General features: G+C 64.1%; 1 protein-coding gene and 1 long non-coding RNA gene across 5 annotated transcripts in view; one reads left to right on the top strand and one right to left on the bottom strand.

The window, feature by feature from the left end:
- LOC132339264 (uncharacterized) overlaps positions 1-10036 on the bottom strand; it is a 12806-nt gene extending 2770 nt beyond the window's left edge. Inside the window, exons 1-3 of one of the 2 annotated variants that reach the window (XR_009489629.1) lie at positions 9959-10036; positions 7485-7599; positions 6061-6719 (exon numbers count right to left, since the gene is read on the bottom strand). This is a non-coding gene — a long non-coding RNA (uncharacterized LOC132339264). Of the gene's footprint in view, positions 1-6060; positions 6720-7484; positions 7600-9958 lie in introns of those variants that run through there. The other variant, XR_009489628.1, reaches the window with a different exon arrangement.
- On the top strand, positions 8697-26840 carry NGFR (nerve growth factor receptor). Of its 3 annotated transcripts, XR_009489627.1 has the most exons (7): positions 8697-8799; positions 12558-12702; positions 17139-17498; positions 20470-20713; positions 21617-21777; positions 23873-26051; positions 26223-26840. XR_009489627.1 is itself a non-coding variant. In XM_059869449.1 (6 exons), exons 1-6 carry the CDS (start codon positions 8758-8760, stop codon positions 24175-24177), a joined length of 1254 nt encoding a protein of 417 aa, XP_059725432.1. In that variant the 5' UTR covers positions 8697-8757; the 3' UTR covers positions 24178-26840. The 3 variants fall into 3 exon arrangements, 2 of the variants coding, with proteins under 2 accessions (XP_059725432.1, XP_059725430.1); XM_059869449.1 differs by having other exon boundaries at positions 23876-26840; XM_059869447.1 differs by having other exon boundaries at positions 23873-26840.

Below are 26840 nucleotides of genomic sequence, written 5' to 3'. Positions count from 1 at the left end.
GGGGGGGGGGTCACAGACACTGAGGGTCACAGATATCAGGGGTTCACAAATATGGGAGTCACAGATAACGGGGGTCAAAGATATCGGGGGTCAAAGATATCAGGGGTCACAGATATCAGGGGTCACAGATAATGGGGGGTGACAGTCACTGGGGGGGTCACAAATATCGGAGTTACAGATATCGGGGTCACAGATGTCAGGGGGTCACAGATATCAGGGGGTCAGAGATAACGGGGGGTGATAGTCACTGGGGGGGTCACAAATATCAGAGTTACAGATATCGGGGTCACAGATATCGGGGGGTCACAGGTAACAGGGGGTGACAGTCACTGGGGGGGTCACAAATATCGGAGTCACAGATATCGGGGTCACAGACTTTGGGGGGGGTCACAGATATCAGGGGTCACTCCTGGGGGTGTCCCATCCCCTGCTTTCCCCCCCAGCGCAGCCTCTTCCTTCAGCAGCCCGGCCGGCTGGCCCGCGGGGGGGTTGGGTGGCCCACGGGGGGGTTTGCCAGCCCCAGCCCTGTCTGAGCCCCCCTCAGCGCTTCCATTTCTCGGCTGCCGCGGCTGCCAGGCCGGGCCCTTCCCGTGCCAAATGCGCCCGCAGCGCTCCCCAGGCGTCACTTCCCGCATGGCTCCGTCCCAGCGTTCCCATTCCCCGGCACCGAGAGGCTCCCGGGTGGGACCTCTCCGCCGCCTCCCCCGATTCCGGGCCGCGTTAATTGCCCGCCATTGATCCCCCAAATTCCCCGCTGACTCCCATCAGGGCGGGCTGGCGGGTCCTGGGGAAGGGGCGGGTCGGATCCAGCCGCGCTCGGAGCATCGAGGGGGGAAAAGGTGAAAAAGCCACTTTTGGAGGGCGGGAAAGGGTCCCCCGAGGCAAAGTTTGTGTCACCCAAAAGCTGCCCTTGGCTGCGGGAAAACCCTCGGGAAAGGTGGAGGTCACCTCGAGGGGATCGAGCCCCGCACCTGAACTGTCCCTGGGGAACAGCAGCCCCCGACACTTTTTTTGGGTTGATTTTTGGAAGGAGCTCCGGGTGGCGCGGGACATTCCCAGCCCTTGGAGAAGCTCCCGGGGCCAGCGCCGGACACGGGTTTTGCCCGGGAGGCAAAAATCCTTTTTGAGCCCTGGGAAATCCTGGCTCAGGGATGTGGGGGAGCCCCCAGAGCCCTGGGGGGGCGATGGAGCCGCGGCTGCTGCACCAGGAATTGTCCCTGGCAGAGCCCGGTCCCTCCCAGCTGACTGGAAGGAGCCGGGAGCAGCTGGGTTGATAATGACGATTGATAAACGATTGAGAAATGATTGATAAAATCAGCTCCGGCTCCTGCCCAGCACACAGACCCTCCCCAGGGAGCGTGGCCGCTCCAAATCCGGGCTGATCACTCTGAACGAACCCACCCAGTTCCTTCCCGGCCCCTTCCCTTGAGGGGGATCCAACCCCCCGGAGCACCCCCGGATGGCGCAGCGGGGTCGGGACGCGCCCCGAGGAGCTGGAACCCGGGAAATTCCAGCCCAGATTTCCAGGAAGGCTCCGGGAGCAGGAGAGCAGCGGTGGATGAATGAGCGAGGAGGGTGAATGAGGCTGGAGAAGGAGCACGCTCCGATCTGGGTCAGCCGGCCAGGGCGGGGCCGGCCCGGCCGGAGCATCCCCGGTCCCGGGAGAGCTCCGCGGTCCCGGCGCGGCTGCGGAGCAGGCTGCAGATGGGCAGGGAAGGGAGACAGCCAGCGCTGCCGCTCGGGGCCATAAATTACCCTCCAGGTTTCCTAATGGGACCCTGATTTATCTCCTGCCTCTGTCTGGACTAATTGAGTTCATTCCGCTCGGTGATTCATGCCATGGAAATGGGTTCCAGGGAAAATGGGTCCTCGAGCGGCTTCAGCAAATCCCCGGCGCTGTCGGCCTGGGAGCCGGAATGCTTTCAGGAGCGGCGGATTCGCCAGGGCTGCAGCCCCCGGGCCATCCGTCACTGCCAGGGCGCGGCTCCGGTTTCACCGGGGCTGCCGCGACCCGCCCGGCCCCGCCCGGGGGTGAAACCGGGGAGGGAGCGACCCCCTGACCCCCCTGGGCTGGGGGGGCCTGGGGCAAAGAGCGCCCGGAAGGGACCCGGGTCTGTCCTGGGATATCCTGGGTGGGGAGGGACAGGGGGAGGGGAAAGCCCGGGAAAGGACAGGGGGGAAATGGGGATGATGGATGGATGGATGGATGGATGGATGGATGGATGGATGGATGGATGGATGGATGGATGGATGGATGATGGATGGATGATGGATGATGGATGGATGGATGGATGGATGGATGGATGGATGGATGGATGGATGGATGGATGGATGATGGATGATGGATGGATGGATGATGGATGGATGGATGATGGATGGATGATGGATGGATGGATGGATGGATGGATGGATGATGGATGGATGGATGGATGGATGGATGATGGATGGATGGATGGATGGATGATGGATGGATGGATGGATGGATGGATGGATGGATGGATGATGGATGGATGGATGGATGGATGGATGGATGGATGATGGATGGATGGATGGAAGGATCAATGGGAGAGCAGTCCATAGGATTGGGAGAGGATCCCAGATCCCATGGCGCTGGCAGAGAATTCCCTGGGGCTGGCAGAGCCCCCCCAGCTCTGCACGGGACCTCTCCAGCTCCCCAAACCTCCGTGCACACCTTGAGAGCTGGCAGGGATCCATCTCCCCATAAATCCAGCGCTGGGATCCCTCCTTAAATCCCCCCAGGCAGCCCCGAGTGCTCCCAGGAGCCTCTCCCTGCTCCGGGCCCTCCTCTCGGCTCTCTCCCTGTCCCTGTCATGTCCTGGCCCTCATTAAATCCCTCCCACAAGCCAGGATAAAATTGCTTTTACCCAATTTCCTCCTGGCTGTTTGCTGGCTGGGAGAATTCCAGCGGGGCCGCGCCAGCGCTGCCCGTCCCAATCCGATTATCCCGACCCGATCGATCCCGGCTCCTGACCTTTGGCAAGCTCTCACCTGCCTCCCAAAGCTCCCGCCGCCCCCTCCCGCCGCCCTTCCCCGCGCCAATTCCCACCAAAGCTGCCCCGTCCCACTGGGAAAGCGTTAATTAAAATAAAACCAATCGCGGGATAATTGAGGGGAGGGAAGCGGCGGGGCCGGAAAGGGGCTGGGGGGGGGTCGGAGGGGCGGGAGCGGCCCCGCGGATCCCCCTGGGTGTGCGGGGACACGGGGCCGGCTCCGGGCCCGCTCCCGGCTCCGCTCCCGGCTCCGCTCCCGGCTCCTCTCCCGGCCGCCTCCCGCAGATGCTCGCGGCTCATTTGCATAAGCGATGAAGGCAGCAATTAAGTTCCCTCATCATCTCGGCGGGCTGGGGGAAGAGCTCCCACCTCCTGCGTCAGGCACTGCTGGGAAGAGGCTCGGGAGAGGCGAAATTCCCACCCAGAGTGGAAATTCCCACCCGGAGGTGAAATTCCCACCCCCACTTGCACAGGGGAAACTGAGGCACGGCTGAGCGGGCAGCTGGAACTGCCGGCACAGCCTCGGGGAACATCCCGGCCTGGAGTGGGCTGGGAGGAGCCCGAAAATCCACTGGATCCACAGTGGGATTAGAGGGTTGGTTTAGGGCCCTTCCAGTGGGAATATTCAATAATATTCTATTCTATTCTATTCTAATCTCTATTCTATTCTATTTATCTCTATTCTATTCCATTCTAATTATCTCTATTCTTTTACCTCTATTTTATTTCTAATTTATTTCTATTTATCTCTATTCTATTCTATTCCATTCTATTTATCTCTATTCTTTTACCTCTATTTTATTCCTAATTTATTTCTATTTATCTCTATTCTATTCTATTCTATTCTATTCTATTCTATTCTATTCTATTCTATTCTATTCTATTCTATTCTATTCCATTCCATTCCATTCCATTCCATTCCATTCCATTCCATTCCATTCCATTCTATTTATCTCTATTCTTTTACCTCTATTTTATTTCTAATTTATTTCTATTTATCTCTATTCTATTCTATTCCATTCTATTTACCTCTATTTTATTTCTAATTTATTTCTATTTTATTTCTATTTTATTTCTATTTCATCTTGATTTCATTTCTATTCCATCCTATTCACCCCCTTCCACTCCACCTTCGTCTCGTTCTCCTCCAGCCGAGCGCTGAGTCAATTAAAATAAATCCCCACCCCCAAGCCAGAAACAAACGCAGCAAAAAGCGCAGCCCTGAGCCAAGGAAAATAACAAATCTCCTCTCGGCCGGCTCATCCCCACTGACACTCGTTTCCTCCGGGCGGTGGAATTCCTGATCCAGCCCCGGGATGGCTCAGAAGGAGCCGGCCCCGCCCGGGGGATCGATCAATCACCGATAAGGATCGATAACGCTGCTGCCGCTGCCGGGTGTGGCCCCGTCCTCCCTCCCTGCCCCTTCCCCACTCCCGGGATTTTCTCCCCGGGGTTGTTGGAGCCGCCCGGGCCCCGGTTTCTCTCCGGGGTTTGTTTTCGCAGCCCGGCTCGGCTCTCCCGGAGGTTCCTCCGGGCCGGCCTTATAAGGGCGCGAGGATCCATCCCGAATCCCCCCTGCTGCCGGCAGGGTGATGGATGGCGCTGGAAAACACGGGAAGAACGGGAAAAAGGGGAGGGGGGAGGCCGGGAGCTGCCAGAGAGGGGGAGGGAGGGAGGAATTGCAGGCCCGGAAAGCAGGGAGAGAAAGGCAGGGCAGAGCGGGACACCCCGAGGGGACGGGGTTGGGTCTGGGGGGGTTTGGGGAGCCCCCGGATCGCTCCTGCCCTTCGGGGTGCTCGGAGCCTTGGGGTCACATCCCAGCCCCAGCGGGAGCTCGGGACCCCCGGGCAGCACCGGGGGGCCAATCCTGTGTCCCCCGTGTCCTCTGAGTCCCCTGTGTCCCCTGTGTCCCCCTTGTCCTCTGAGTCCCCTGTGTCCTCTGTGTCCCCCATGTCCTCTGAGTCCCTTGTGTCCCCCATGTCCTCTGAGTCCCCCGTGTCCTCTGAGTCCTCTGAGTCCCCTGTGTCCTCTGAGTCCCCTGTGTCCCCCATGTCCTCTGAGTCCCCTGTGTCCCCCGCGTCCTCTGAGTCCCCTGTGTCCCCCATGTCCTCTGTGTCCCCCATGTCCTCTGTGTCCCCTGTGTCCCCCGTGTCCTCTGTGTCCCCCGTGTCCTCTGAGACCCCTGTGTCCCCCGTGTCCTCTGAGTCCCCATGTCCTCTGAGTCCCCTGTGTCCCCCTTGTCCTCTGAGTCCCCTGTGTCCCCCGTGTCCTCTGAGTCCCCCGTGTCCTCTGAGTCCCCTGTGTCCCCCATGTCCTCTGTGTCCCTTGTGTCCCCCGTGTCCTCTGAGACCCCTGTGTCCCCCATGTCCTCTGAGTCCCCTGTGTCCCCCATGTCCTCTGAGTCCCCTGTGTCCCCCATGTCCTCTGAGTCCTCTGAGTCCCCTGTGTCCCCCGTGTCCTCTGAGTCCCCTGTGTCCCCACGGCCCTGCAGTCCATCCCAATGGGAATTCACCTTCCCTGCTCCACCCACACCGGCATCGCCCCATCCCTGTGGGAGCAACTGGGCCCCATTTCCATGGGATAACTGATCCCATTTCCATGGGATAACTGACCCCATCCCTGTGGGAATCACAGCCCCATTTCCATGGAATCACAACCCCATTTCCATGGGATAACTGACCCCATCCCTGTGGGAATCACAGCCCCATTTCCATGGGATAACTGACCCCATCCCTGTGGGAATCACAGCCCCATTTCCATGGGATAACTGATCCCATTTCCATGGGATAACTGACCCCATCCCAATGGGAATCACAGCCCCATTTCCATGGGATAACTGACCCCATCCCTGTGGGAATCACAGCCCCATCCCAACGGGAAAATCTCCCCTCAGAGCCGATTTTCCAGAGCACTCCCCACTTTCCCCAGGCTGCACCCAGGGCATGGACGGGATGGGATGGGATGGGATGGGATGGGATGGGATGGGATGGGATGGGATGGGATGGGATGGGATGGGATGGGATGGGATGGGATGGGATGGGATGGGATGGGCTGAGCAAGGCTGGATTCAGGGAGAGGCGGGTGGGAGGTTCCCGGCTGCCCAAACCCAGGGAAGGGTTTTTTTACCCCGAACTCAAAACAGCTCCGAGGGCTCCCGGGGCTGCTCCCGGTGCTCCTGAGGGCTCCCGGGGCTGCTCCCGGTGCTCCTGAGGGCTCCCGGGGCTGCTCCCGGTGCTCCTGAGAGCTCCCGGGGCTGCTCCCGGTGCTCCTGAGGGCTCCCGGGGCTGCTCCCGGTGCTCCTGAGGGCTCCCGGTGCTCCACTTGGAGCCGCAGCTCCCGGGCTGTGCCCGTCCCGCCTGCCGGGAGCGCCGGGAGCCCGGAGCAGCCGGAGCCCGGCTGGGTGGGACGGGCTCCTCCAGGGCTGGGGGATTTCCCGGGATGGTTCCCAGGCTGGCACCGGGACACGGGGGTTGCAGGGACGGGGCTCGGGGACCGCGGGCCACGACCTCGGTGTTCCCAGCACGGGGGGAGGAGGAGAAGGAGGAGGAGGGGGAGGAGGAGGGATTTATCCAAGGGCCGAGGAAAACATCTGGATTTGCCACTTGCTGCGGTAAATTAATTGTGGGATCCCGCGGCTGCTCCCCCGCTGTGCCAGCCCTGCCTCCCGTCTGCTCCCGGAATGTCCCCAGGGATGGTGTCCCTTGTCCCCTGCAGCCGGAGCGAGTCCTGTCACCTCCTCCCCGTCCCGCTGGGGCTGCGGTGTCATCGGTGATCCCAGAAAAAACCCTTAAAATGCTGGGATTATGGCTGGGATCCCAACCAAACCCTGGGTGGGCATCCCAACCAAACCCGAGGGGGCACCTCAGCCCCTGGGTGGGCATCCCAATCCCAGGTGGGCACCCCAGCTCCCAGGTGGGCATCCCAATCCTGGGTGGGCATCCCAACCAAACCCTGGGTGGGCATCCCAACCAAACCCGAGGGGGCACCCCAGCCCTGGGTGGGCATCTCAACCAAACCCTGGGTGGGCACCCCAGCCCTGGGTGGGCACCCCAGCCCTGGGTGGGCACCCCAGCCCTGGGTGGGCATCCCAATCCTGGGTGGGCACCTCAGCCCCCGGGTGGGCACCCCAATCCTGGATGGGCACCCCAGCCCCCGGGTGGGCACCCCAGCCCCTGGGTGGGTATCCCGATCCTGGGTGGGCACCCCAGCCCCCGGGTGGGCACCCCAGCCCCCGGGTGGGCACCCCAATCCTGGATGGGCACCCCAGCCCCCGGGTGGGCACCCCAGCCCCTGGGTGGGTATCCCGATCCTGGGTGGGCACCCCAGCCCCCGGGTGGGCACCCCAGCCCCCGGGTGGGCACCCCAGCCCCTGGGTGGGCACCCCAGCCCCTGGGTGGGCATCCCGATCCTGGGTGGGCACCCCAGCCCCAGGTGGGCACCCCCGCCCCCGGGCAGCTCCCAGCCCGTTCCCACCTGGCCCCAGCGTGGCGTTTTTGGCTGTGAACTCTCCTCCATGTGGCTCGCAGATGTTCTGCCCGTGACGGAGAACAAACGGCAGCTTTGGCTCGGCTTTAATCCCACGGAGGAGCTGCGAGAGAGGGAATTCCGTGAAGCCCTTCCCGGGACGAGCCGGGCGGGAGCAGCCGGCCCCGAGCGCCTCAGAGGGTCCAGAATTGGCTTTTCCAGAGGAAATCCAGAGGAGCAGCGCTTCCCGCCGTGACCCGCGGGATTTTGGGGCTGCAGGGGTGGGAACTGCTGGATTTTGAGAGCCCCAGAAGCACCTGCAGAGCCCGGAGCGGGGAGGAAACACCTGGAGCTGGACGCACAGCAGGCCAAATCCGCCGTGCCGTGGCCACCGGAGCCGCCCCGGGGCAGTGACAGCGAGTGGGGGCCGCTCCCGGTGGCACCGGTGACCCCATGGCATTGCCGGGTGACCCCGCGGAGCTGTGCCAGGGGGTGACACAGCGCTGCGGGACGGGGAACGAGCCCTGGCATTTCCAGCTGCCGGCGCTGTGGGATCGGGGAGGGCCCGAGGCCGGGCAGAGTCACCCTGGAGCGCCAGGACAAAGGAGGGTGGCACGCGGGGACCTTTTAGGGACCACGGGACGCCCAGATGGGATTTCTTTGCTGTGGAGGGCAGAAGTACAAAGATTTAATTCAGTCCCCGCCGCTTGCCCCCCTCTGGAGCCTCTCGGTGTCACCCGCAGAGCTGGGACAGGCCCGGGGTGTCCCCAGGGTGGGGATGTTGTCCCTTGTCGCCTGCGGCCGGAGCAGGTCGGGTCACCCCATCCCACCCCACGGGGCTGCGGTGGCACCGGTGACCCCACCCCGCTGGGGACACGGCGGGGACGGAAGGACGGGGACAGACAGACAGACGGACGGGGAGAGGAGGGGATGCAGAGGGGCAGAAGGACGGACAGACAGCGCAGGAGGAGAAGCGATGGATGGGCTGAAGAGCTCGGGGCCAGCGCACCCCAAAAGCGCTCCGTGGGCGGGCGGCGGGGCCGGGGGGGACCGGGAGGGGTCCGGGGGGGGTCCGGGGGGGCTCGGGCTTTGTGTGGCGGCGGCGGAGGGTGCGGGCTCGGCCGCTCCGTGATGCTCCGGGGGCGGGGAGGAGGAGGAGGAGGAGGAGGGGGAGGGACTTGCAGCCCTTTTCTGGCCGCCGCCGCGGCGGAGAGCGGCAGAGCGAGGGCAGCCCGGCCGCGCTCCGGCTCCCGGGGGTGTCACCGGCCCCGCTCCCCCCGCCATGGCCGGGCTCCTGCCGCTGCTGCTGCTCCTGCTGCCGGCGGTGAGTGCGGGGAGCAGCGCCCGGGGCAGCCCCGAGAGCCCCGGCGGGGAGGGGATGCAGCGTCCCGGGGGCACCGGGAGCGGCCCCGGAGGCACCGGGGGATGGAGAGTCCCCGAGGCACCGGGCGGGGGCGGGATGGAGGGGCCCGGAGGCTTCACACGGGGGTGTTCGGAGGGTCCCGGGGACCCCGGGTTGGGAGCCCCGCGGGTGAGGGGCAGGGGACAGCGCAGGCAGGAGCGGGGTCCCCCCCGTGCGGGGCTGGAGGGTGCCGGGGGCACCGGAGAGCCCCGGGGGGACCGGGCAGAGCTTTTTGGGGTGCGGAGGAAGGGGGCGTGTGGAGCTGGGTGGGGATGGGGGTCCCGCAGCCCCTCCGGTGCCGCTGCCCCGAGCTCTGCCACCGCCAAGGGTGACGGAGCCCCAGCCGGAGGCGAGCGGGGGCAGAACCCCCCCAGTGCCTTCAGTGCACCCCCCGAAACCTCTCCCAGACTTTCCCGGCTCCGAACTGCCCCAGAGCTGAGGCTGAGACCCTTTTCCCCCCGGCAGAGCCCTCGCCGTGTGCCCCAGACAAAAAAACTTCAGGGCAGGGGCAGGGGGGGCCAGCAGAGAGGGGAGTGCCCGGAGTGGGGCCGGGGGGTCCAGGCCCGCAGCTGGGGCAGGAACGGGGCTGTTTTGGGGGCAGGATTTGCCGGGGGTCCCAGGGGAGCCGTCAGGCAGCCGGACACCCCTCGGGCAGGATATTAAAGGCGGAGTTCAGCGGCTCCGGGCAGGGGCTGAGGAGCGGAGCGGGGCTGGCACCGCCGTGCCGGGGGGGTCCCGTCACCCTCACCCCCACGGGATCGGGGTGGCCAAACTCCCCTGGGACCGCTGGGGGGGCTAGGAGAGCCCGGAGCTGTCCCAGCCGGATGGATCCCAACCATTCCCCCCCCGGGCATCGCCCTCTCGCCTCTCCCGGCTGCTGCAGATGTCCCCAAATCGCCACTGCCCTGCTCCGGGGTCACCTCGGGGGGCTGGGTCTGCCCTCCGGCACCGCACCTGCGGGGCTGGGAGTGTCCCGGGGGGGACAACAGGGACCCCGGCTGTGCCCCCCCAGCTGTGCCCGCATCGCGGGACCCCCCGCACCCCGAGACCCCCCGGGACCCCCGCGCTCGCCGCTCGGTACCTCCCAGAGCCGGCCGGAGCGGCAGCGCTCGGACGTGGCTCCCCGAGCTGCCCAAACTTCGGGAATGGCTGGGAGCCGGGATTTGGCCTCTCCCAGACGCGGGGCTCGGCCAAGAGAGGCAGAGCGCGCCCGTCAGGCTCGGATCTCGCCGCCGGGCTCGGATCTCGCAGCCAGGCTCGCCTCCAGCTGGAGCATCCCCTGCCTTGTGCCGGCCGCTCCGCGCTGCCAGGGCTCCGAAATCCCGCTCGGAGCGGCTCCGTCCTCACCCAGCAGCGCCTGCCCGGCCTCCAACCCCCTCGAGCCGGCTCCAAAAGCAACTCAGAGCTTCCAGAGGTGTCGCCTGCGCCCTCCGCCCGCGGCCGGGCCGGGCCAGCTGTCAGGATGGTTTATGGCGTTAATACCGCGGCTTTGTCGCCGGGAGCCGCGCTAATAACGCGCGCATTTCCGCGGCCTAACGCGGACCAGGTGCCCCTTCCCAGGCTCGGGGGGGGCTCGGCGCCCCCAGCCCCGAAGGGAAAGCCCCGGAGCGAGGGGGGCCGCGGCACCTGGAGCGGGGAATCGCCTTTTCCGTAGCGTTCCGGGAGCGTGGGCGGGGGAGCCGGCGGTGGCCCCGCGGGGAGGGGACAGGTGGCCCGGGAGCGGATCCGGGTGGCCCGGCCAGGCCCGTCCCACGCGGGCAGCTCGCAGCTGTGGGGGAGATGGAAGGTCGGGGGAAGATTTGGGATAGGGGGAGATCTGGGATCTCTGGATGCTCTGGGATCGCGGGAAGCTCTGGGATCGCGGGAAGCTCTGGGATCACGGGAAAGCTCTGGGATCACGGGAAAGCTCTGGGATCGTGGGAAGGTCTGGGATCAGGGAAAGCTCTGGGATCACGGGAAGCTCTGGGATCAGGGAAAGCTCTGAGATCGCTGGAAGCTCTGGGATCTCTGGAATCGTGGGATCTCTGGAATCATGGGATGCTCTGGGATCTCTGGAATCATGGGATGCTCTGGGATCTCTGGAATCATGGGATGCTCTGGGATCTCTGGAATCCTGGAATGCTCTGGGATCCTGGGATGCTCTGGGATCCCTGGAATCCTGGGATGCTCTGGGATCGTGGGATGCTCTGGATGCCCCGTGGCCAGCCCCATCACCAGTCACAGCCAGCCCCGTTCCCGGCCGCTGGAAGCGCATCCCAGGGAAGTGTGAGCTGCCAAAGCCTGCCCTGGAGGAGCAGCGGGATGGGCTGTGCCCGGCTTGGCTCCAAAACCCCAAATGTGCCCCCCACGGGCGGCTCGTGGGCACCCCCGCACCCCAAACCCCTTCCCATGGGATGTTTGGGGTGCTGGGAGGGTTCCCGATATTCCAATCCCTCCTGCCAGCCTGAAGAGGGAAAAGGGAGTGGGAAAAGGGTCTGGGGAAAGGATCTGGGAAAAGGATCTGGAAAAAGGGTTTGGAAAAAGGATCTGGGAAAAGGGCTGGAAAAAGGATCTGGAAAAAGGGTTTGGGAAAAGGATCTGGAAAAGAGGTCTGAAAAAAGGGTCTGGGAAAAGAGGCTGGGAAAAGGGCTGGGAAAAGGGCTGGAAAAATGATCTGGGAAAAGGGGATGGGAAAAGGGAATGGGAAAAGGATTCGGAAAAAAGGGTCTGGGAAAAGGGTCTGGAAAAAGGGTCTGGGAAAAGGTTCTGGAGAAAGGGTCTGGAAGAAGGGGCTGCCAGGGCGGGCTGGCGGAGCCGCGGCGGGGAGGGGGAGCGGCCGCCTCGCAGCGCAGGGTAATTGGAGCACTTTGTCATTCAGCTGCCTGGAATTGGCGCTCCATTGTCTCGGCCCCGCCGGATGCGGCGTGCGGAGCTCCCAGCGCCGCACCGAGCGCGGGGACGCGGCCAAGGCGCTGACGAGGCCGCCAGATGCTCCCCCGAGCCTCTCCCCCCCTTTCCCCCAAATCAGCCGTGGGTGGGTGGCAGAGGGAGGGACCGGCCCGGGGCTGCGAGCGGAGGGAGCGGGAGGAGAGCTGGCAGGGCTGGGACCTGCGGGACGGGGCTCCTGCGCCCCAGGGTTTGGCCAGGAGGGGTTTTGGGGAGCAGCTCGGCCCTCCCCGGGCTGCAGAGGCCCCGTGGGATGTTTGTGGGGTGGTGACAGCTTGTACCGGCAGGGACAGCCGGTGTCACCAGACAGGGAGGTCACCCAAGCTCCTGCTGCTCCCTCAGTTCCCCGGTTCTGTCTCGTTTCGGGTGCCCAGGGGGTTTTGGGGGGCAGAGGTGCCACCCAGGCCCTCCAGACCCTCCATCGAGGCAGGAATTCCTCCTCTCCTCTCCCATTCCCCGGGCTGAGCCCCGCGGATGGCACAGTGCCCTTAGGGGAGGTGGCTGAGGGAAGGACAAGGACAAACAGAGGCCACATCACCCCAAAACCCCCTGGGGGCTTTCCCGGCTCCCTCCAGACACAGAACTCAGCAGGGCCTTTCCCGAACAGGGAATTTTGCCTGGAAAAGCACTTTTCCCCCCCAAATACGCATTCAGCACGAGTGGGGTGTCCCCAGAGCAGGCCCTTCCCGGGCTGTCACATCCCGGGGGGTGACAGGGGTGACAGGAGTGACCTCCCGGCTCTGCTCTCCCTCCAGGGCCCCGGGGCCGGCGCCTCCAAGGACGATTGTGTCTCCAAGCTGTTCACGGCCAGCGGGGAGTGCTGTCGGCTCTGCAACGTGGGCGAGGGCGTGGTGCAGCCCTGCGGGGTCAACCAGACCGTCTGCGAGCCCTGCCTGGACAGTGAGTACCCCCAGCCCCGGCACAGCTCCCCAAACACCCCCTCATCCCCTCCTGGGGGTGTCACAGCATCCCCGGGTCACCCTTCTGCTGAGCCAGGAGGGGCTCGGGGCAAAATCTGGGTTAAAATGGGAGATTCTTCCCCAAAATGGGAGTTTTGGGTGTGGGGAAGGGCAGGGTCTGAGCAGTGCTCTCAGGCACGTGGGGGGTTTGGGGTGGTCCCAGGCACAGGAGGTTTGGGATGGTCCTGTGCTCAGGGGGGGTTTGGAATGGGCTCAGGGGGGGGTTGGGATGGGCTCAGGGGGTTTGGGATGGGCTCAGGGGGTTTGGGATGGGCTCAGGGGGGTTTGGGATGGGCTCAGGGGGGGTTTGGGATGGGCTCAGGGGGGTTTGGGATGGGCTCAGGGGGTTTGGGATGGGCTCAGGGGGGGTTTGGGATGGGCTCGGGGGGTTTGGGGCAGGGAGGAAGCTGACAGGAGGCAGAGGAGGCTGGAGGAGCCAAGCATGGACAGAGCAGAGCCAGGGCAGGGCTAAAAATACCTCAGCGTCCTGAGAAATCGATGGACACAGCTCTGCCTCCCCGAGCCCGGCCGGGAAACGGGGCTGGATCCCTCCTGGCTGAGGGGATGGATCCCAGTGGGGGATGGATCCCAGTAAGGGATGGATCCCAGTAAGGGAAAAGTTCCTCCCCACCCTCAGCTCTTCCCTGAGAGGGATTTTGGGGTGTTGAGAGAAGGAAACCTGCAAACCCTGCATCTGTTCTTTGCTGGGATGGGGAGAGGACCCCTGTGGCCCTGGAACCCCCCGGATCCCCTTGGAACCCCCTGGATCCCCTTGGAACCCCCCGGATCCCCCCGGATCCCGCTGCCACAAGCCGGGCAGGTGGAGGCAGCCCCGCTCCTGGCACAGCCTCCAGACTGCACCCCAGGAATGTGGGCACGGCCCAGGGCCGAGGGTCCCCGCCTGCACCCGGGGCTGCCTCCTCCGAGCACTCCCTTGGCCGCATTCCCGACCCGCGGGGGAATCGTTCCGGAAAAAATCCGCTGCAACCAAAGCCCAGCCCCCACCAAAGCCCGGGGGGCTGCCAGAAACCACCCCAAAAGGGAGGGGGTTGCTCTAATTCCCCCTTTTCCCCCCAGCCCAGCCCCCCCCAGTGCCCGGGGGCTGCCTCATGATTTATTTATCCCTCCGGGGGAGGGAGGGCTGGGGGCGAGGGCCCCGTTTGGAGCTGGGCTGTAATTGCTCAGCTCAGATACCTTCGGCTGCCACTGCAAATGTGCCCACTCAGCCGAAAGCCTTTCCTGGCCACTTCCCCGCTCTAATGGCGCCCATCAATAATTCAGGATAATGCGAGGCATGAGCCCAGGTTAATGGGAGCCGCCTGTGCCGCCCCGGGGCTGCTCCGGCGCTGCTCGGGCACGGGGCAGAGGCTGGCAGTGACAGGGACAGTGGGACCAGGGGAGCCGCGGCCACCCCGTCCCTGGGAGTGGTCGAGGATGGCCTTGGGAGCAACCTGGGGTAGCAGGAGGTGTCCCTGTCCCCTCCTGACCCAAATCATTCCGGGATTTTGTGACTCCGCATCCTCTGCAGGTCCAGGGAAAGCCTCAGGGACACCCAGGCACAGGCACAGGGTGAGGGAAGGTGCTGGGGGTGGGATGGAACCTCTGTCCCTCTCCCAGGGGGCTTCATCCCCCTTTGGAGCAGCCCAAAATTCCTGTCCTCGGTGTCCCCAGGGAAGCTGCTGGGAGCAGGAACCCATTCCCAGCACCATCCCTGGGGCTGACCAGGGCTCGCAGGGATCGCGCCCCGGCCCCTTCTCCACCCCTGGGGCTGACCAGGGCTCACAGGGATCTCAGCCAGGCTCCTCAGCTCCTTCTCCACCCCTGGGGCTGATCAGAGCTCACAGGGATCTCAGCCAAGCTCCCTGGGCCCTTCTCCACCCCTGGGGCTGATCAGAGCTCACAGGGATCTCAGCCGGGCTCCCCGGCCCCTTCTCCATCCCTGGGGCTGATCAGAGCTCGCAGGGATCTCAGCCGAGCTCCCCGGCCCCTTCTCCATCCCTGGGGCTGATCAGAGCTCACAGGAATGGCAGCCAGGCTCCCTGGCTCCTACTCCATCCCTGGGGCTGACCAGAGCTCCCAGGGATTGCAGCCAGGCTCCCTGGACCCTACTTCACCCCTGGGGCTGACCAGGACTCACAGGGATGGCAGCCAGGCTCCCTGGGCCCTTCTCCACCCCTGGGGCTGACCAGGGCTCGCAGGGATCCCGCCCCGGCCCCTTCTCCATCCCTGGGGCTGATCAGAGCTCACAGGGATCTCAGCCAGGCTCCCCGGCCCCTTCTCCATCCCTGGGGCTGACCAGGGCTCCCAGGGATCTCAGCCAGGCTCCCTGGACCCTTCTCCATCCCTGGGCTGATCAGAGCTCACAGGGATCTCAGCCGAGCTCCCTGGACCCTTCTCCACCCCTGGGGCTGATCAGGGCTCACAGGGATCTCAGCCGGGCTCCCTGGACCCTTCTCCATCCCTGGGGCTGACCAGGACTCTTAGGGATCTCAGCCGGGCTCCCCAGCTCCTTCTCCATCCCTGGGGCTGACCAGGGCTCGCAGGGATCTCAGCCAGGCTCCCTGGACCCTACTTCACCCCTGGGGCTGATCAGGACTCGCAGGGATCTCAGCCAGGCTCCCTGGCCCCTTCTCCACCCCTGGGGCTGATCAGAGCTCACAGGGATCTCAGCCAGGCTCCCCAGCCCCTTCTCCATCCCTGGGGCTGACCAGAGCTCACAGGGATCGCAGCCGGGCTCCCCAGCTCCTTCTCCATCCCTGGGGCTGATCAGAGCTCACAGGGATCTCAGCCGGGCTCCCCGGCCCCTTCTCCATCCCTGGGGCTGATCAGAGCTCCCAGGGATTGCAGCCAGGCTCCCTGGGCCCTTCTCCACCCCTGGGGCTGACCAGGACTCGCAGGGACCGCGCCCCGGCCCCTTCTCCACCCCTGGGGCTGGAATTTCCCCGGGTGGGATCGCCGGGAGCGGCCGGCGCGGGGGCAGCGGCAGCAGCTGCGCCCTCCAGGACGGGCTCCGCTCCCTCTTCCGGGGCTAAAAATATCCCCGAGCTCCTCCGGGAGCGGGCACGGCGAGGCGCGGGGATTGATTTCCCCCGCAGCGCGTCCTGCGGGGCGAAACCGGAGCGCAGGAGCCGCGGGGTCAGGCAGAGTCAGCGCTTCTGCGCTGTCACCGCAGCGCCACCGCTCCGAGCCGGGGACACGCGGGGCCCCGGGGGTGGCAGGATGGGGAGGGGAAAGCGGTGGGGTGTGAGGGGCGGGAATGCCGCGGGATGCACGGAGGGACCGGCGGGAGGTCAGAAAGGGGAATAAAATGGGGAATTAGCGCGGGGATGTGAGCAGAGAGAGCTGGGGTGGGCACCAGGCAGGGCAGCCAGGCTGGGCCCGAGCTGGGAATTGAGGTGGGAATGGGATGAGGAGGCGGGAATGGGATGAGGAGGTGGGAATGGGATGAGGAATGGGATGAGGAGACAGGAATGGGGATGAGGAGGTGGGAAATGGGATGAGGAGGCGGGAATGGGGATGAGGAGGTGGGAATGGGATGAGGAATGGGATGAGGAGGTGGGAATGGGATGAGGAGGCAGGAATGGGGATGAGGAGGTGGGAATGGTGCAGGTGTCAATGGGAAGCTGAGACTGGAAGTATGCTCCAAACTGGGAATTGAGGTGGGAATGGGGAGGATGTTAATGGGATATTGAGCCTGGATGGATGCTCCAAACTGGGAATTACTGGAGAATGGGGAAGGTGTGAATGGGATGAGGAGGCGTGAATGGGGAGGATGTTACTGGGAAGATGAGCCTGGAAGGATGCTCCAAACTGGGAATTGCTGGAGAATGGGGAAGGTGTGAATGCGATGAAGAGGTGGGAATGGGGAGGAAGATGGGAAGATGAGCCTGGAAGGATGCTCCAAACTGGGAATTGCTGGGGAATGGGGATGGCAGGAATGGGATGAGGAGGCATGAATGGGAAAGGTGTTAATGGGAAACTGAGCCTGAAACTGGGAATTGCTGGAGAATGGAGAAGGTGTGAATGGGATGATGAGGCGGGAATGGGGAGGAAGATGGGAAGCTGAGCCTGGAAGGATGCTCCAAACTGGGAATTGCTGGAGAATGAGGAAGGTGTGAATGGGATGATGAGGCGGGAATGGGGAGGAAGATGGGAAGCTGAGCCTGGAAGGATGCTCCAAACTGGGAATTGCTGGAGAATGGGGAAGGTGTGAATGGGCTGAAGAGCCTGGGAGGTGATGAGCTGGGAATTTCTGCGGGAATGCTGGAGGCACTGCCAGAGAGGAACCACAGAGGGGGAACCCCTCTCCCTCTGACCCCAGAGGGAAACCCTGCGGGCAGAAGCCGGGCTTTGATCCCAACCATCTCCCTCCATCAGGCGTCACCTTCTCGGACACGGCCAGCGCCACGGAGCCGTGCAAGCCGTGCACGCAGTGCGAGGGGCTGCAGAGCATGTCGGCGCCCTGCGTGGAGACCGACGACGCCGTGTGCCGCTGCGCCTACGGCTACTTCCAGGACGAGGCCAGCGGGAGCTGCCGCGAGTGCCGCGTCTGCGAGGTGGGCTTCGGCCTCATGTTCCCCTGCAAGGACTCGCAGGACACCGTGTGCGAGGAGTGCCCCGAGGGCACCTTCTCCAGCGAGGCCAACTTCGTGGATCCCTGCCTGCCCTGCACCACCTGCGAGGAGAACGAGGTGCTGGTGCGGGAGTGCACGGCCGTGGCGGACGCGGAGTGCCGGGGTAAGAGGCGTGCCCGGTGTGGCTGTGTCGTTGTCACGGCTCTGCTGTCACCGCAGGGTCATTCCCGGTGTGGCTGTGTCATTGTCACGGCTCTGCTGCCACCACAGGGACACTCCTGGTGTGTGTCGGGGTCATTCCTGGTGTGTGTCATTGTCACGGCTCTGCTGCCACCACAGGGACACTCCTGGTGTATGTCAGGGTCATTCCCGGTGTGTATCAGGGTCATTCCCGGTGTGTGTCATTGTCACGGCTCTGCTGCCACCACAGGGACACTCCTGGTGTGTGTAGGGGTCATTCCTGGTGTGTGTTGGGGTCATTCCCGGTGTGTGTCACTGTCATGGCTCTGCTGCCACCGCAGGGACGTTCCCGGTGTGTGTCAGGGTCATTCCCAGTGTGTATCAAGGTCATTCCCGGTGTGTGTCATTGTCACAGCTCTGCTGCCACCAGAGGAACGTTCCCGGTGTGTGTTGGGGTCATTCCTGGTGTGTATCAGGGTCATTCCCGGTGTGTGTCATTGTCACGGCTCTGCTTCCACCACAGGGACATTCCCGGTGTGTGTCGGGGTCATTCCTGGTGTGTGTCACTGTCACGGCTCTGCTGCCACCACAGGGACACTCCCGGTGTGTGTCAGGGTCATTCCTGGTGTGTGTCATTGTCACGGCTCTGCTGCCACCGCAGGGACACTCCCGGTGTGTGTAGGGGTCATTCCTGGTGTGTGTCAGGGTCATTCCCGGTGTGTGTCAGGGTCATTCCCGGTGTGTGTCGGGGTCATTCCTGGTGTGTGTCAGGGTCATTCCCGGTGTGTGTCGGGGTCATTCCTGGTGTGTGTCGGGGTCATTCCTGGTGTGTGTCGTTGTCATGGCTCTGCTGCCACCACAGGGACACTCCCGGTGTGTGTCAGGGTCATTCCCGGTGTGTGTCACTGTCACAGCTCTCCTGCCATCGCAGGGACGTTCCCGGTGTGTGTTGGGGTCATTCTCGGTGTGTGTCACTGTCACAGCTCTGCTGCCACAGCAGGGACACTCCCGGTGTGTGTCGAGGTCATTCCCGGTGTGTGTCGGGGTCATTCCCAGTGTGTATCAAGGTCATTCCCGGTGTGTGTCGGGGTCATTCCCAGTGTGTGTCATTGTCACAGCTCTGCTGCCACCAGAGGAACGTTCCCGGTGTGTGTTGGGGTCATTCTGGGTGTGTGTCGTTGTCATGGCTCTGCTGCCACCACAGGGACACTCCCAGTGTGTGTCGGGGTCATTCCCGTTGTGTGTCATTGTCACAGCTCTGCTGCCACCACAGGGTCATTCCCGGTGTGTGTCGGGGTCATTGCCGGTGTGTGTCACTGTCACGACTCTGCTGCCATCGCAGGGACGTTCCCGGTGTGTGTCAGGGTCATTCAGGGTGTGTGTCGTTGTCACAGCTCTGCTGCCACCGCAGGGACACTCCCGGTGTGTATCAGGGTCATTCCCGGTGTGTGTCGTTGTCACGGCTCTGCTGCCATCGCAGGGACGTTCCCGGTGTGTGTCGGGGTCATTCTCGGTGTGTGTCATTGTCACAGCTCTGCTGCCACCGCAGGGACATTCCCGGTGTGGCCGCCGAGGCGTGGCTGGGTCTGGGTTTAGCGAGCCGTGCTGGGATCTGGCCGTGCTGGGCGAGGGAAAGGATCTGGGGCTGCGTGCCTGTCCCCATCGGCATCCCAAACCCAGCTCCAGCCCCGCGGGGAAGGGGAAAAGGGGGAAAGAGGGGGAGGAAAAAGGGACAGAGCAAAAGTCAGAGCTGTGTTGAGGTCCTGGAGGAAGCAGAGCTGCTCCGGAGGGATCTGCTCCCACCCAGGGCTGCTCCAGAGGGATCTGCTCCAAAGGGGCTGCTCCAGAGGGATCTGCTCCCACCCAGGGCTGCTCCAGAGGGATCTGCTCCCACCCAGGGGTGCTCCAGAGGGATCTGCTCCCACCCAGGGCTGCTCCAGAGGGATCTGCTCCAGCCAGGGCTGCTCCAGAGGGAGCTGCTCCAGCCAGGGCTGCTCCCCCCGGGGCTCCTTGGCAGCCCAGCAGCGTTCCCGGGCTGGAGCGGCGTCACTCCCTGCCCCGAGGGCAGCGGGAGAAAAGCGCTTTGTCCCGGCTTTGTCCCGGCTTTGTCCCGGCTTTGTCCTGGCCGCCGCCGAGCCGGGCAGCTCCGCCGAAGGGTCGAGTAAATGGAGCCACAAGTCAAGGACACAGGGCTGGCTTTGTCCCTGGTGGGCTCGGGAACGGTGCCCAAAGGGCAGCGGGGGCTGGGACACCACAGGGCAGGATGGCAGCGGGACAGGGCAGGGCAGGATGGCACTGGGACATGGCAGGGCAGGATGGCACTGGGACATGGCAGGGCAGGATGGCACTGGGACATGGCAGGGCAGGATGGCACTGGGACACGGCAGGGCAGGATGGCACTGGGACAGGGCAGAGCAGGATGGCACTGGGACATGGCAGGGCAGGATGGCAGTGGGACAAGGCAGGGCAGGATGGCACTGGGACACGGCAGGGCAGGATGGCACCAACCCCCAGCAACCCCCCTGTGACAGCGACAGCGCTTCTGCCCTGGGGCTGGCGGGGCAGAATTCCAGCCTGGCACAATCCCAGCCCAGTCCTGATCCCAGCCTGGCACAATCCCAGGGGCCTGGCACAATCCCAGGGGCCTGGCACAATCCCAGGGGGGTGGCAGGGGGGTGGCAGGGCGAGGTCCCAGCTCCTGCCGTGATTCCCAGCTCTGCCTCACTCCAGGATGGGCTGGGGGGTGTAACCCAGCCCTGGCACCGGGCAAAGGCCTGGGGGGGGCACAGGGAATTCGGGATGGGGTGGGATCAGCTGGGGCACCCACGTGTTTCCCTGGGGCAAGCCCAGACGGCTCCCTGCTCCTGGGACACGCCCGGGTGTGGCAGGTGCCACCCCCGGGGCAGGGACAGCCGTGGCTCGTCCTGATCCCGATCTCCCTTCCACCCTGGCAGGACTCCACCCTCGCTGGACAACGCAGGCCCCGTCCCTGGGGGGCTCTGAGAGCCCCGAGGTGGCCACCAGGGAGCCGCTGAGCACCGAGGGGGGGGCCAGCACTGTGGGGGACACGGCCACAACCGTCATGGGCAGCTCGCAGCCCGTGGTGACCCACGGCACCAGTGACAACCTCATCCCTGTCTACTGCTCCATCCTGGCCGCCGTGGTGGTGGGGCTGGTGGCCTACATCGCCTTCAAGAGGTACCAGGACATGGCAGGGACAGGGACAGGGGCAGGGACAGGGCAGGGACAGGGCAGGGACCAGTGGGACCCCCGCTCTGGATGTCCCACAGCCACAGCTGCCAGCACCGAGGGCACCGGGAGGGGCGGATTTCCAAAATTGTGTGAGGGGTGAGGAGGGAGGTGGCAGCAGAGTGGGGGACACACTGCACCCCCTGTCCCTGTCCCTGTCCCCCTCCCTGTCCCTATCCCTGGCCTGGCACCAGAGCAGAAACCAGAAAATAATGGGAGAAGCCCCAGGGAAGGGGACAAAGCCCAGGGAAGGGGACAAAGCCCAGATGATGGGAGTGACAAACCCCAGGGAAGGTGACAAAGCCCAAGGAAGGTGACAAAGCCCAGACGATGGGAGTGACAAACTCCAGGGAAAGGGACAAAGCCCAGGAAAGGTGACAAAGCCCAGGGAAGGGGACAAAGCCCAGGGAAGGTGACAAAGCCCAGATGATGGGAGTGACAAACCCCAGGGAAGGGGACAAAGCCCAGGGAAGGTGACAAAGCCCAGATGATGGGGGTGACAAAGCCCAGGGAAGGTGACAAAGCCCAGGAAAGGTGACAAAGCCCAGGGAAGGGGACAAACCCCAGACGATGGGGATGACAAACCCCAGGGAAGGGGACAAAGCCCAGGGAAGGTGACAAAGCCCAGATGATGGGGGTGACAAAGCCCAGGGAAGGGGACAAAGCCCAAGGAAGGTGACAAAGCCCAGGGAAGGGGACAAACCCCAGGCGATGGGGATGACAAACCCCAGGGAAGGGGACAAAGCCCAGGGAAGGGGACAAACCCCAGACGATGGGGATGACAAACCCCAGGGAAGGGGACAAAGCCCTGCCAGCCCCAGGGATGTCACCTGCATGTGGCTGTCCCCACAGGTGGAACAGCTGCAAGCAGAACAAGCAAGGGGCCAACAACCGCCCGGTGAACCAGACGCCGTCCCCCGAGGGGGAGAAGCTGCACAGCGACAGCGGCATCTCCGTGGACAGCCAGAGCCTGCACGAGCAGCAGCCCCCCGGGCAGGGCACCCAGGGGCCAGGTGAGACCCCCTGGGGTGGGCAGGGGGCACCCAGGGGCCAGGTGAGACCCTCTGGGGTGGGCAGGGGGCACCCAGGGGCCAGGTGGGACTTGCTGGGGTGGGCAGGGGGCACCCAGGGGCCAGGTGGGACTTGCTGGGGTGGGCAGGGGGCACCCAGGGGCCAGGTGGGACCCCCTAAGGTGGGCAAGGGGCACCCAGGGGCCAGGTGAGACCCCCTGGGGTGGGCAGGGGGCACCCAGGGGCCAGGTGAGACCCCCTGGGGTGGGCAGGGGGCACCCAGGGGCCAGGTGAGACCCCCTGGGGTGGGCAGGGGGCATCCAGGGGCCAGGTGAGACCCCCCTGGGGTGGGCAGCGGGCACCCAGGGGCCAGGTGAGACCCGCTGGGGTGGGCAGGGGGCACCCAGGGGCCAGGTGGGACCCCCTAGAGTGGGCAAGGGGCACCCAGGGGCCAGGTGAGACCCCCTGGGGTGGGCAGGGGGCACCCAGGGGCCAGGTGAGACCCCCTGGGGTGGGCAGGGGGCACCCAGGGGCCAGGTGGGACCCCCTGGGGTGGGCAGGGGGCACCCAGGGGCCAGGTGGGACCCTCTGGGGCACCCTGGGGTGGGCAGGGACACTCTGGGATGGGCATGGATATCCCAGGGATGGGTGGGGACAATCTGGGGTGGGCAGGGGACACCTTGGTATGGACAGGAAGGATGGACAGGGACATCCCGGGGATGGGCAGGGACAATCTGGGAAGGACAGGGATGATGGGAACAGACACCCAGGGATGCACAGGGGCACCCAGGGAAGGGCAGGGAGGATGGGAACAAACACACAGGGATGGGCAGGGACCCCAAAGGATGGACAGGGACCATCTGGGATGGACAGGGATAATCTGGGATGGGCAGGGATAATCTGGGATGGACAGGAACCCCCAGGGGAGGGCAGGGGGGATGGAAACAAACACCCAGGGATGGGCAGGGACAATCTGGAATGGACAGGGACAATCTGGGATGGGCAGGGACACCTGGGCATGGACAGGGGCACCCAGGGATGGACAGGGAGGGTGGGAACAAACACCCAGGGATGGGCAGGGACAATCTGGAATGGACAGGGACAATCTGGGATGGGCAGGGACAATCCGGGGATGGACAGGGGCACCCTGGGATGGGCAGGGAGGACGGGCAGGGACAATCTGGGAAGGACAGGGACCCCCAGGGAAGGGCAGGGAGGATGGGAACAAACACCCAGGGATGGGCAGGGACAATCTGGAATGGACAGGGACAATCTGGGATGGGCAGGGACACCTGGGCATGGACAGGGAGATGGGAACAGACAGCCAGGGATGCACAGGGACACCCAGGGATGGACAGGGACACCTGGGGATGGACAGGGAGGACGGGCAGGGACACTGAGAGATGGACAGGGACAATCTGGGAAGGACAGGGACCCCCTGGGAAGGGCAGGGATGATGGGAACAGACACCCAGGGATGGACAGGGACACCAAGGGATGGACAGGGACAATCTGGGAAGGACAGGGACAATCTGGGATGGGCAGGGACAATCCAGGGATGGACAGGGGCACTCTGGGATGGGCAGGGACCCCCTGGGAAGGGCAGGGAGGATGGGAACAGACACCCAGGGATGGGCAGGGACAATCTGGGAAGGACAGGGACCCTCAGGGAAGGGCAGGGAGGATGGGAACCAACACCCAGGGATGGGCAGGGACGATCTGGGATGGACAGGGACCCCCAGGGAAGGGCAGGGAGGATGGGAACAAACACCCAGGGATGGGCAGGGACGATCTGGGATGGACAGGGACCCTCAGGGAAGGGCAGGGAGGATGGGAACAAACACCCAGGAATGGGCAGGGACGATCTGGGATGGACAGGGACCCCCTGGAAAGGGCAGGGAGGATGGGAACAAACACCCAGGGATGGGCAGGGACAATCTGGGAAGGACAGGGACCCCCTGGAAAGGGCAGGGATGATGGGAACAGACACCCAGGAATGGGCAGGGACGATCTGGGATGGACAGGGACCCCCAGGGAAGGGCAGGGAGGACGGGCACAGCCCCGGGCAGGCTCTCAGGCCGTTTCCCCCTCTCTCCCAGCAGCTCCCAAGGCCGAGGGCAGCCCCTACTCGGCGCTGCCGGCCAGCAAGCAGGAGGAGGTGGAGAAGCTGCTGGGCAGCTCGGCCGAGGACACGTGGCGGCAGCTGGCCGGGGAGCTGGGCTACAAGGAGGAGCTGATCGAGTCGTTCACGCGCGAGGAGGCGCCGGCGCGGGCGCTGCTGGCGCACTGGGCCGGCCGCGAGTCGGCCACGCTGGACGCGCTCCTGGCCGCCCTGCGCCGCCTGCAGCGCGGCGACATCGCCGACAGCCTGGCCAGCGAGTCCACGGCCACCTCGCCCGTCTGAAGGGTGGCCCCGGAGGGGCTGTCCCCGCCCGGTTTTGGCGGGGATGTGGTGGGGTCACCCCCGGTGCAGCTCCCGGTTACGGTACCGGCTCCTGATCTCAAATCCCGGCTGTGGGATGGACGGACAGATGGACAGATGGACACGGGAGAGACCGCCGTGCTCTCAGCCCTCTCCTCTCCTCTCCTTCCAGCTCCTTCTTCCTGGGGCTCCTCTTCCTCCTGCCTCGCCCGTTTCCCTCCAGCACCCCCAAATCCGGCGGCTTTCCCCCCAAACCGGGGGCTCTGGAGCCGCCCCCCGGGATTTGGGGGCTCCGAGGGGCTGGGGGAGGGGACCCGGCTCCCCACACTGTGAAATTCGGGGTGCGGCCCCCCCACAGCTCCACGGGGATTTGGGGGGAGCAGCCGGGACCACCCCAGCCACCGAGGAGCAGATTTTGGGGTGCCACGACCCCCCCGTGGGGGCTGCAGGGGACACCGAGGGGACACCGAGGGGACATCGAGGGGACACTGAAGGTGGAAAGCGCTGACCAAGTGCCTGCCCCGCGGGGACACCCCCAGGGCTCTGCTCCTCCCTCCCGCCCTGTCCCCGCTGTCCCCGAGCTGGACCAGGCCACCCTGCCACCACTGCACTGTCCCCGAGCTGGGCCAGGCCACCCTGCCACCACTGCACTGTCCCCACTGTCCCCACCCTGCTGAAAGGGCTCCTGCTGTGCCAGCACTGTGAAGGGTGGCTCGGGAATGTCCCCGCGGGTCCCTCTGTCACCTCCCGGGGAGGTGACATCACTCAAAGGGCGTTTTGGGGGCCCGGCTGGGTGAGCTGGAGCTGCCACCAGCCTGGGGAGTGTCCCCTGAGCTGCCACCATCCTGGGGAGTGTCCCCTGGGCTGTCACCATCCTGGGGATGTCCCCATGGCTGTCACCATCCTGGGGAGTGTCCCCTGGGCTGTCACCAGCCTGGGGATGTCCCCTGGGCTGCCACTGGCCTGGGGATGTCCCCTGAGCTGCCACCAAGCTCCCAGCAATGTCCCCAAGGCCAGGTATGGGCACTGCCCCGGGCCAGGTGTGGCCGCTCCCTCCCCTCTGGATTCATCCCAAAATTCCTCCCCGAAGGCAGAACGGAATTTTCCCAGAACAGGATTTTCCCAGAACGGGATTTTTTTTCCCAGAACGGGATTTTCCCAGAACAGGATTTTCCAGGAACGGGATTTTCCCAGAACGGGATTTTCCAGAACGGGATTTTTTTCCCTGAACAGGATTTTCCCGGAATGGGATTTTCCCAGAATGGGATTTTTCCCAGAATGGGACTTTCCCAGAACGGGATTTTCCCAGAACAGGATTTTCCCTGAGCAGGATTTTCCCTGAACAGGATTTTCCCGGAAGGGGATTTTCCAGGACAGGATTTTCCCAGAATAGGATTTTCCCAAAACAGGATTTTCCCAGAACAGGATTTTCCCTGAACGGGATTTTCCCTGAACAGGATTTTCCCAGAACGGGATTTTTTTCCCAGAATGGGATTTTCCAGGAACGGGATTTTCCCAGAACGGGATTTTCCCGGAACGGGATTTTCCCAGAATGGGATTTTCCCGGAACGGGATTTTCCCTGAACAGGATTTTCCGGCCCTCCCAGAGGAGAGATCTGTAAATAGGACTTTGGTGTTTGACCAGTGCTCGATGTGACCCCCTTGGGGACAGCCCTGTCCCCTCTCCACTTCCCGCTGGGAATTCCCATCCCAACCCTTTGGTCCCTAAAGGCTCCACGGGGAGCCAGAGGAACGTTCACCCCAAAACCCCACGGCAGGGTCGGGATGTGCCCGGCAGAGCTCGGAGTCTCCCGGGGGCTGGAGCTGCATCCATGGGATTCCAGATCCCCCAGATTGTTCTGGAAATTTCCCTCCTGCTGTGCTCTGGATGGTGGAGAACCCAGGCTGGGATCTGGAGGGTTCCAGCCAAGTTTCCCCAGAATGTTCTGGAAATTTCCCTCCCTGCTATGCTCTGGATGGTGGAGAACCCAGGCTGGGATTTGGGGGATTCCAGATCCCCCCAGAAGCTTCTGGAACTTTCCCTCCCTGCTGTGCTCTGGATGTTGTTGAACCCAGGCTGGGATCTGGAGGGTTCTAGCCAAGATCCCCCCAGAATGTTCTGGAAATTTCCCTCCCTGCTGTGCTCTTTATGATGGAGAACCCAGGATGGGATTTGGAGGATTCCAGATCCCCCAGAATCTTCTGGAAATTTCCCTCCCTGCTGTGCTCTGGATGGTGGAGAACCCAGGCTGGGATTTGGGGGATTCCAGATCCCCCAGAATGTTCTGGAAATTTCCCTCCCTGTTGTGGTCTTTATGATGGAGAACCCAGGCTGGGATTTGGAGGATTCCAGATCCCCCAGAATGTTCTGGAAATTTCCCTTCCTGCTGTGCTCTGGATGGTGGAGAACCCAGGCTGGGATCTGGAGGGTTCCAGCACCCAGATCCCCCAGAATGTTCTGGAAATTTCCCTCCTGCTGCACTCTGGATGGTGGAGAACCCAGGCTGGGATCTGGGGGGTTCCAGCACCCAGATCCCCCAGAATGTTCTGGAACTTTCCCTCCCTGCTGTGCTCTGGATGTTGTTGAACCCAGGCTGGGATCTGGAGGGTTCCAGCACCCCCAGAATGTTCTGGAAATTTCCCTC

Source organism: Haemorhous mexicanus, chromosome 28 (genome assembly GCF_027477595.1).
Source record: "Haemorhous mexicanus isolate bHaeMex1 chromosome 28, bHaeMex1.pri, whole genome shotgun sequence".
NCBI classification, from domain to species: Eukaryota; Metazoa; Chordata; class Aves; order Passeriformes; family Fringillidae; genus Haemorhous; species Haemorhous mexicanus.
The sequence above is the reverse complement of the archived record's forward strand: the minus strand, read 5'-3'. Positions and strand labels throughout refer to the sequence as shown.

Coding starts and splice junctions, on each gene's coding strand:
- NGFR (XM_059869447.1), top strand. CDS start 8,758: ATGGCCGGGCTCCTGCCGCTGCTGCTGCTCCTGCTGCCGGCG. Junction 8,800..12,557: donor TGCTGCTCCTGCTGCCGGCG/GTGAGTGCGGGG, acceptor CTCTCCCTCCAG/GGCCCCGGGGCCGGCGCCTC. Junction 12,703..17,138: donor CTGCGAGCCCTGCCTGGACA/GTGAGTACCCCC, acceptor TCCCTCCATCAG/GCGTCACCTTCTCGGACACG.